At 36.6% G+C, this 10,683-nt stretch overlaps 1 protein-coding gene across 1 annotated transcript; it reads left to right on the top strand.

Moving 5' to 3' along the window:
• The first annotated feature begins 278 nt into the window (after window positions 1-278).
• On the top strand, window positions 279-8,462 carry LOC106548845 (keratin, type I cytoskeletal 19). The gene is made up of 8 exons (XM_014066331.2): window positions 279-881; window positions 2,414-2,496; window positions 3,335-3,491; window positions 4,200-4,361; window positions 4,756-4,881; window positions 5,566-5,786; window positions 7,404-7,429; window positions 8,108-8,462. Exons 1-8 carry the CDS (start codon window positions 333-335, stop codon window positions 8,236-8,238), a joined length of 1,455 nt encoding a protein of 484 aa, XP_013921806.2. The 5' UTR covers window positions 279-332; the 3' UTR covers window positions 8,239-8,462.
• Window positions 8,463-10,683: the final 2,221 nt, after the last annotated feature.

Raw genomic sequence — 10,683 nt, 5'->3', positions numbered from 1 at the left:
CAAATGTTTAAAGAAATGTAACCACCATGAAAGTGCCCCAGCATCCAGAGAAAAATAAGCCAGGCTCTCCTGGATGAAATATTTCATTTTGCTGGCTACAGAAGTACACATACATACAGCCCATCTGAGTTGGAACTGTTACATTTCAAAGCAAGAAGATTACTCCACTAAGCCTCTCCCATCAGGGTGTGTCTTGGCAGACTATGCATTGGGTAATGCAACAGAGCACACCCTCTGAGGACTATAAATGGAGCCTGGCAACACTGGAGATGCTAGCTTCTTCACGCTAGACCAAGCCGAGTAACAGTCTTGCCTCTGAACTTTTTTCCACGATGTCATACTATTATCAAAGCTCCTCTTCTTCTCATGGTGGTGGTGGCGGTGGTGGTGGTGGTTCTTGCCGTGTTGCTGCTGTCCGCCATGGACCATCCAGTATCCATGGGGGAGCTGGTGGCCGTCTATCTGCCTCTTCAGCTAGGTATGTCTCATCTGGTTCAGGATATGGAGGCGGTTATGGATATGGAAGTGGCTTAGGAGGTGGTATTGGATATGGCTCCGGTGGTGGTCTTGCCTACGGAGGTTGCTTTGGTGGTGGATCTGGTGGAGGCTATGGTGGTGGTCTTGACTTTGCAATTTGTGGTGGTGGTGGTGGTGGTGGTGTTGGTGGTGGTGATGGAGGCCTTCTGACTGGAAATGAGAAGATCACCATGCAAAATCTCAATGACCGCTTGGCAAATTACCTGGATAAGGTGCGAGCCCTAGAGGAGGCTAACACTGAGTTAGAGATCAAGATCCGAGACTGGCATCTAAAGCAGGCACCCACTAGCCCAACCAAGGACTACAGCCATTATTACAAGATAATTTCGGAACTCCGTGACAAGGTAGGATCCTGAACAAGGAATTTAATTGAGGTTAACAGATCAAGTTTGAAAGTTTCCTCCTCCTCCTCCTCTTCCTCTTCCTCCTCCTCCTCCTCCTCCTCCTCCTCCTCTTCTGTACTTTTATCCCTTATTTTAAAGTGCATTATTCTCATATTTTGAATTATAACACTTAATGATTTCAGATTGTGATTTTTTTAAAAAAATTGATCAATCAAAGATCTTTGCATGCATATATATCATTCATCTTCAATCACTATTTCTATGACATGTTCTTTCCATTTAGAAAAGAGAGAACTGGGCAATATTGGGTATAATAAATCCACTAGAAATAAACATGAATATCCCTATTTTTTTACTGACTTCTTTAGAATCAAAATGCTAAGAATTTGTGAAGAATTCTGGGAGTTGAAGTCCAGATAGCTTAAACACTGATCTAAAGGATAGAAACCTCTGATCTTTTTCATATCACTTTGTTATAGTAGGGTAGCTGAAGCATGAAATGTTGATATGTAATTCACATAATTCATATTTGTCTTTAAAATGTTATTTCATTCTGCTCCATTATATATTACATTTTAACGTAGAAACCAAACATTTATCTTCTAGATCCAAGAAATTTTTTTATAGGACCAAGACCATTATAGATATCTAGCATAAATATGTAATAAACTATATGTAAAAAAATCAATGTAAAATATTTATAAGAGATGACTTTTACCAGCCAGGAAGGACATATTTAGATAATATATTTATATTAACTAAGCTGCAGTAGCAGGTAATTATAGCATAATACATCTCAAGGTTACCTAAAAGATTGCTTGTTCTTACCAAGAGGAGAATCCTATCCAATATGTATATTTGGAATTGATGCTGAGGAATATTCCAGTCAGTTCCTCAGTATAGATTATCCCAAACATGCTTTTCTATTTTTTATTTTATTTTAGTATATAGGATTGACTTGTTTATGTAAATATATTGGTACAGTAAAATGAACTTTTTAAGAACTAAATCTTAGCTGTATGTCAATAAAAAGTTGGCAGATAGTTGTTATAAAAGACTTCATATAGTAATGATGATGGGAGCAAAGAAAATATAGCTTCTACTGGCTGATTGAATATGATTTCTGGGCAATTCCATAATGCATTGCAAAACCAAATTACATCATCCTAAAACTTTCAGTTATCCATGAAGGCTGACTGGTATTCCTTGGAATAGTTCAGATCATGAAACTGGCTGCATAATAACAGATTCTTGCAAGTCTGCTGATGTTTTATCTGCCCTCTGCCTTATAACCCAGGGAATCATGGTTTAACACTTTTTTCAACACTTTTTGCTGTCTTAACAGCTTCTGAGCATCCTGTCCAAAGTCATCTAGTGGCCTCTTACACTAGACAATTAAAGGAGAAAGTGTATACAAATTGCTCTCCACATGTTTTAATGACTAAACCAAAGTATTTTCAAGGACTAAAAATTCTTCCTATATTCATGTTTCTCTCCCCCCCCCCCCCTTTGTCTTCTCTCTTCTTTGGTAGATTCATGACCATACAATTGATAATTCTAGGATTATTTTGGAGATTGATAATGCTAGACTGGCTGCTGATGACTTCAGACTGAAGTGAGTTTTTTGCTGTTTGTTTTTCTATTCCCCCAAGACTCTTTCTAAGCTGAAGAAAGGAAGAAAAAGATAATGTAAATTTTCAGATAAAAGTGAACCATACCCCCATTAAAACTATATACAAGTCTATGACTCTATTAGTTAGTTTTATCCAGGGCTGGAATAGATACTAGCCTTGAGCAAACAATGATGGATAAGCAGAAAAGGAGAGAAAAGGCTTGCTCATTGTCAGTTGTGTGAAAAAAGTACAGCAAGAACAGCAAAGAAAAATGGCAAGATGGGAATGGCTAGTTAAGCATGGAGGGGCCCTTGAAAAGAATATTGGCCCTCAAACCTAAGATATGTAGCAATTAATGAGTCTGGATGAGCTTAAAGATAAACAGAATAAAAGTAAGATAGCTTCTCATCCACTGTCAAAAATAAGGGGGAAAGAGTACAGATAGAAATGCTAATCTGCATATAGCGTGCATATGCTGAGTTATATTTATGATGCAAATTTAATAACTTAAATGGTAGTTGAAGCTATTTCATCTTAATGGGTCAAATGGGAGGTGATTTGTATGTCTGCTAAGCATGTTATCCAAGTTTTAACTGCTGAACAATCTTCAAAATGGAGTCACACTGACTAGGTCCTCAAATATAATACTGTATTTTGTAAAGTAGGTATGTGACTCCTTAAAGGAAAAAAGTGAAGGAATGGAGAAAAAAATTGAAAAAATGCTTGAAAGGTTGTATGTTTCAATACATAGAGATAGCAAAACTTATGAAAGACTATTTAATTACAAGGTGTTTTGTTCCTATTTGGAATTCTTGAACCTTTTTCCTGGTGTGTTCTCAGATATGAGAATGAGCTGCATCTCCGCCAGGGTGTTGAGAGTGACATCAATGGTCTGCGCAGAGTCCTGGATGAACTAACTCTGTTTAAATCTGATATGGAAATGCAAATTGAAGAGAAGAAGGAAGATCTGGCCTACCTGAAGAAGAACCATGATGAGGTGAGTAATGTGGAAAGGAAAATGGAGAAGACCAAGGCAGACACATTGAGAAGACAATATAAAATTATCCATCACCATCCATCGGTGGACTCTAATTGCTTTATGACTTCTATATAAAAAAAGTTTAGACCAAAATATAGGATAGGAATTAAAGCAGAAATGAAATCTGATTGATATTTTCAAATTATTGATTTAACACAGTCAGTAAAATAACAATTTTGGGAGAATCCTGGGATGACACTCTAGAGGTTGCACTGAGCTAAAGATTAGTCATCTTTATATAAATAAAGGTTATGCCATTTCCAAATGGTACCAGGTTCCATCTGGTAAGATGGTAACTAGGTGGATTGCTGGAAGAGGCTGTTGGAAACTAGCATCTACATAAATGTACAGCCTGCCTGTTGTTTCTCTCCACAAAAAAATCTCTTCCCTGAGAAAAACCGAGGGGCAGGAAATTGAATATTGTTTCTTTCTATAAAACTAGAACTAGGAAACCAGCTCTTGGTGGCTACTAGAAATACTAGTTGGTTTTTAAGCCTAACAAAAGTGTGTAGAACAACAATCAAGGGGGTTTGTTGCTGTTGCTCATCAAAAAATTACTCTAAGCATTAAAGCCTTCAGCAACACAACTGCTGTTTGCAGATAACAAGAAAGAGGTACTCTTTGGAGAGAAAACTAATTGTCTGCCTTTTTTCCCCCCTTCCAAAGTTAATGAAAGAATTCAGTACTCAGCTAACTGGAAAAGTCAATGTTGAGATGGATGCGGCACCTGGAGTTGATCTCACCAAAATTTTGGCTGACATGAGAGAACAATATGAACAAATGGCTGAGAAGAATCGCAGAGATGCTGAGGCCTGGTTCTTTACCAAGGTACACTGTCTTTCCAGATATTGTTTGTTTTTTCACATTATGGGATTTTCATTAAAAAGGTTCTTCATGCTACTAATAAAAAATACAGAGCATTATTCCCTCTCCTTTTTTCCTGCAATTTTTTTTAAAAAGTAGAAGTAATGAGGAAATTCAGGATATCCCTTTTTACATAGGATTCCAGATATTTTGTTGGATTACAGCTTCAATGTAACATGTAAGGAATGAACGTATTTTTATATCCCTGTACAAACATGTTTCAGAATGTACTGCAAGTCTGTGAATATTCCTAATTATGTACATTTGATCTACTAGGAATTAATTAGACATTTACTAACCAAAGTCTTGCAACATTACTCAGCATATTTTATTTGTTTTTAATTCTTCCTACACCTAGACCGAAGAACTGAATCGTGAAGTTGCTACCCACACTGAACAACTACAGACAAGCAAGAGTGAGATTTCAGAAATAAGACGTACCATACAGAGTTTGGAGATTGAGCTGCAATCACAGCTTAGCATGGTATGCTGTTTTGCTCAAATTTTAAATGAGAATAAATCAGATTAAGAAGTATTTTTGTAGCTTGTAGCTTTTCATTTCCAAACAATAAGTTAAAAAAATTATTGTTTGGAACTAAAACAATAAACAATTGTTTGAAACAATAAACAATTGTTTGAAACAATAAACAATTGTTTGAAACAATAAACAATTGTTTGAAACAATAAACAATTGTTTGAAATTCACAATTCTTTGAATTTTACAATGCAAAATTTAAAATGGTGTATATAAAAAACACTTATATTCCTGAAATAATGTAACAATGTTAGGATAAATATGCTAAAAATGCATACACATCTCAAGTCAGTACAGAAATGGGATGATCCTAATGGAAAAACAGGAAATTGAAAGAAATTTGGTAGGTTTAAAAAAATTGAGGGACAGTGAAATTGCAAGATTTATCATCTTGTAAAGATATCTGTCCATTAAAAAAAACCACTAGTGTTTAAAGGATTCCTGGTTAGATGGAAATAATTGCAACAATGCAAGATACAGTAGTACTATCCATCCCCATTTCAGATTCCTACTGGTATCAACAGTATTATTCAACCTTAGAGCTGGGATCCAGCTGCTTTGTGATGGAGATCAGATTTTGCAATTCAGTGTTGGTTCAGATTGCTAGATCTTCTTATGTTTCTTTCTTATTAGAAAGCTGGCTTGGAAAGCAATTTAGCAGAGACAGAAGCACGGTATTGTGCTCAGCTAGCACAAATCCAGAACCTGATCAGCAATGTAGAAGAACAGCTGGCTGAGTTAAGATCTGACATGGAGCGCCAGAATCATGAATACAGGATGCTCATGGATATCAAAACACGTCTGGAACAAGAGATTGCCACTTACCGAAACCTGTTGGAGGGTCAAGACTCAAAGTATGTAATTTATTCACAATGAAAACAACTTAGTAATGTAAAAATATTTCTTGAATTTAGTGAAGTTTTCAATAGCTCAACTTGGTTGACTAGAGAGACTATTATCTTAGTCTGCCGCTAATAATGCACTTGAGAGAAATGCCTTCTTGAATTCCTTTCCTAGACAATTATTTATCCAAATAAAATTGAAAATGTAATGTGTAACCCTATATAAAACTATAAAAGATAAAGCAACTATTGAAAGCAGACATTTTTTTCCAGAATATTAGTTAATACCAGTAAATTATACCTTATTCACATAAAATTTACATAACTTGGAGAATAGATTCTTTTTCAAAGAGTTTAGAACTTGCTTGCAAACAGCTGAAAGACTGCCATTGTTGGCATATATAAAAGATAAAATAATCAATCAATCAAAAAATCTTTAACATAGGTAAAAGAAAGTGCCAGCTTGCCTTTCTGAACCTAGGGAGGGCTGGGGTTTAGAAAAACTTTTTTATTTTCTAAAAGTTCTAGTGTGTAGGTTTCATCTTTATTCTGCAACAATAACAAATGCACATTTATATAGTATGAATTCAGAATCCCAATGCCCTCTTGAACTGGATTTTGCTATCCCTTTTTTTTAGCTGCTTCACATGTTCCTTGGATACAAATAGCTGTGAAAAAACAAATTTTAAAAATTCACATATAAATATCTATCTGGCTTGGGGTATCTATTTTGTTATTTAGAGCTTGTTTTTGTGTGGTAAAAGTTAGTTTTTGAGAGATTTCCACTTCAGTTGACACTGTATACCACTGGTCCCCTTTCAATAAGTTTCATTCAGTTCTGGATTTAATTCAAAATAATCATGATAAACAGTGCTGAGGACTGCAGTATGAAGAATCTGCTTCAGTTAATAAACTTTTAAAATATAGATACAGTATATTAATAGAATAACAAGCTAGTTTGGTGTTTGGTTGAAGGCTAGAAACAGTGGGACCATGAGTTCTAGTTTGGTGTTAAGCACAAAGCCACCTGTGGAATCTTGGACCAATCCATTTATCTCATCCCTAGGAAGAAGGCAAGGGCAAATCAATTCTGAAAATATTACCCAGAAACAGTCCAGGCAATCACCAGGAGTCAACACAAACTTATTGACAATCTAAAAGGAATCTGACAAACTGACAAACTAAAAAGAAACCCTATCCATTTACCATGCTGTTTAGAATGTCAGAAAGATTAGCAGGTTACAAGGTTAACAATCTCAACAACCCTTCACAGCTTATTCCTAAAGCCAGAAGTTCCTAGGTGAATAGAGCTCTTAACTCAAGGCCAGTTTGAGGCCAACTGTTCTAGACAAAGCCCAATAATAGTGCTCTTCAGCCTTTCTGTTGTTTAACTGACAAGACATTAAGACTCAATAAAACTACAACTAAAAACTAGTTCAGTTTTACATTAAATGTGGCTGTCAAAATATTACTGGCATAATAGCTGTGGGGAGGAGAAATCTATGCTGTCCCCTTTTCCTTGGTTAGTGCCCTAAGTACATACTTATTTTGTTTAGTGACTAATCCAGGCCTGCCTTTGTCCTATTCCATCACAACTAAGTATCCTGTTTCTTCTTTTTTCCTTTACAGACTCCCAGGTTGGTCTCCAAAAGATGGTAAGAAAAACTTAAGTTAAAGTCAGAAATGTTTGGGTGATAGAAAGATTCAAAGGAGTGCTTCACATTGACTATAGTCTGGGTGAAACTTTCCTTGGAAGTTGCATTGGAACTACTTGGCATCTTCGCAGGAGCCTATTCTAATTACTTAGGTTCTTGAATGAAGGGTTCACAACAATGCAAAATGTCTTAAAGTAAAATTGTGCTGCTTCCTTGCTGATGTATTGTGAAACACTCAGGGCTCTCACTGAAGTCATAAAAATGTGTCAAGATTTAGAGTACACTCTTTGACAATCTTACATCTCATTAATTCCAAGTAGTTTTTCGTACTTAGAAGACAAGTAAAAATGATCCATAGATTACTATGACTTCATTCATACAACATTGTAAAATAAATCAGGCAGAGTTAGCAGTTGCATTTGCACAAAATGGTTGGTATTCATCTTGGTTAAAGGAATAAGCACAATTCAGGGTACCCACACACAAACACAGGATTATACCATTGGACTATTAACTATCAGTAGGAAATTGTTCTTTCTGAACTGAAACACCTTGTTTTGGGAACGGGAAACATCTCAAAGACAGAATGGGAATGGCCATGGGCAACTTTCATTGCGGTATGCGCGAGATAGAGGCCTTCTACTATTTATTAACATTGGCTTTCTGTCTTTACAACAGCATCCTATGGAGGAGGAGGTACAATCACCTACAGTAGTGGTGGCAGCGGTGGTGGTGGTGTCGTCAGTGGCGGCAGCTACAGCAGTGGTGGCAGCGGCGTCACCAGCAAAGTGCGTTCTGGAAACTTCTGAATCTCCTGAAAAGTGCACTCACCTATTGGATGGCTTCCTTCCTTTAAGACCAAGCAATTTCAGCACCGCGACAAAAATCTCTTTTTGCAGAAGTATGCCTCGGCTTGGCTACTTTCTTCACAGTGATCCCTTTCCAGCTTTGCCTGACTCATCTTAGTCAATTCTCATACTGTATTGCTCATCATAATAAAAATCCTCTTTGGGCTTGATTTTGCAAATACAAATGGCTTGGCCTCTTTCTTGTTTGCTCCACAGGTATTTACCACTCTTTGAAGTTTGACATAGGCATCTTTGTTGAATAGAAAACTGTCCCTGGGGGGGGGGGGGGGACAGCAAACAAGCAAGCAAACAAACAAAAAAGTACATGGGAAGAACTTCCCTTTAGGGAAGTTATGATCTTCAAAAATTTGCTTCATTGCTTCAGTTTTCATATTCAAGTTTTCTTTAATTTTGATTAAAAGATATCTGAAGAAATATTCACCAGATCCAATGGAGAAGGTGAATGTTGTGCTTTCTTTTCCTAGAATATACAAAGAGCTAAGAAAGCTATTGCAGCTTTGTTTAACTCCCTATATCCCTAGTGCATTCTGGAGCCACTATGTGATTACACATTACATAGCCATTTGCTCATTCAGGAAACTCTAAAGAAATTTTAGAAGTGTTTCTGTAAGAAGTCTGCTAGAAAGGCACTATGGTTTTTAAAGGTAAACAAATTTGTTAAAAGATATCCAGTCCACAACAAGCATTTTAAAAAGTAATATTAATTCCCACCTCTATGATTTTGTTACTGTTGAATACTAATCAATACTATTGTTGATTAGTATTCATCCCACCATTGGTTTTTGGGGGGTGGGTGTTGGGAGGCAACATTCCAAAAGCTGCTTCAAGAGACATTTGAGGCAAGACTCATTTGCTCCATATGTCCATTCTATTCTATTCATTTTTTGAAGTCAGGTTCTGAACCCAGAAAAATTCAAAGCAATAACTGTGTGAAACTCTAAAATATTTCCAACCCTTAATCTGGTTTTCTCTGCTTTTTCCTCTTATAGCTGGGATATTTTTCATAGGTGGGTCCTTTAAAAGGGGTAAATGGGAAGTGGAGATCCTCAAATAAAAGAATACCAAAAGTCAACGATCATTGGTATGAATATTCTGATATCTATTTATCCATCCTTCCAGCCACCCATCCATCCTAGGTTGCATAATAACATCATATTATAAAGATAACCAAAACCCATTGCTATTCATTTTCAAATCTGGCATTCTCTTGATATTTCAGTCCATAATTTTTACAATCCCCCCGCTAGAGTATTCAACTTGAAGCCTTCTACAAATAAATGGAACAGTCAAGAAGCAGAAAATTTACAAATCAGGTCTTACAGTCATCATAATTTGCTGAGGGTGGAATTCTTCCTGTACAGGGATGGGCAAACATTTTTGGCTGAGAAACATTTTAATATTTTTTTTTGAGGCGGAAGAAGGCATGTCTGGAATGCAATGACATTTTCAGACTGACAGGGCCTCAACTTTTCAGCATATCTGAAACATGAAGGGACATTAGGAACATGGTTTTAGTTAAAAGTTGTCTAATCCTGTCCTATGAAGTTCAGTGATTTTCCATTGTAGGCTTTTCCCACCGAAGAAAATTATGAAATTTAATGTACATGTCAAAATAAAAGTTTTCTATATGTTGCAGAGTCATATTCAATATTGTGGGTACAAGAGGTATACACATGTCCTAAACCAATATGCAATACTGCATAACTATATACATTTTACCTTTTTAACATTTTACCCAGTTCCAATTATCTTTTGCTTGAAATCTATTCTTCTAGAAACTGAAATTCAGCTTATCATCCAGATGGAATAGCTTCAGTGAAGGATCAGTAAGACAAAAGTAAAGTTAGATGACCTGAAAATAAAATGTAAAACAAGGCCACATGTCCAGGACTTAGAGCATAGAACATAGAATAACAGAGTTGGAAGGAACCTTAGAGTCAGTGGTGGGATTCAAATAATGAAACAACCGGTTCTCTGCCCTAATGACCAGCTGCATAGGTGTGGCTCAGTGGTCATGTGATTTGCTGGGTGTGGCCAACTCAATGACACTCACATCACTGGGCGCTTTGCCTTAGCTGTTGCAATGTAATCACGGTTAACCGAAGAGGCAGTTTCTGTCAGCAGGGCAAATAAAGATTAGGCTAGAAACAACACCAGAATCTTCCCTTCCTGCCTTCCTTACAGGATTAGCCCTGTAAAGTGGAAAAAAATAAAAACAAATTTCTTCCAACAACCAGTTCTCCAAATTGCATAGCTAGTTAACAACCGGTTCTCCTGAATAGGTATGAACTGGCTGACTCCCACCACTGCTTGGAGTTCAATCCATTATTCAAGCAAGAGACCAGATACTATTACAGACAAATGGCTGTCCAATCTCTTTTTTGA

Source organism: Thamnophis sirtalis, unplaced genomic scaffold, assembly GCF_051295495.1.
Source record: "Thamnophis sirtalis isolate CommonGarterSnake01/CBP01778 unplaced genomic scaffold, rThaSir2_p1.2 scaffold_4, whole genome shotgun sequence".
Taxonomy (NCBI): Eukaryota; Metazoa; Chordata; class Lepidosauria; order Squamata; family Natricidae; genus Thamnophis; species Thamnophis sirtalis.
This window is presented reverse-complemented; position numbering and strand designations above follow the sequence as displayed.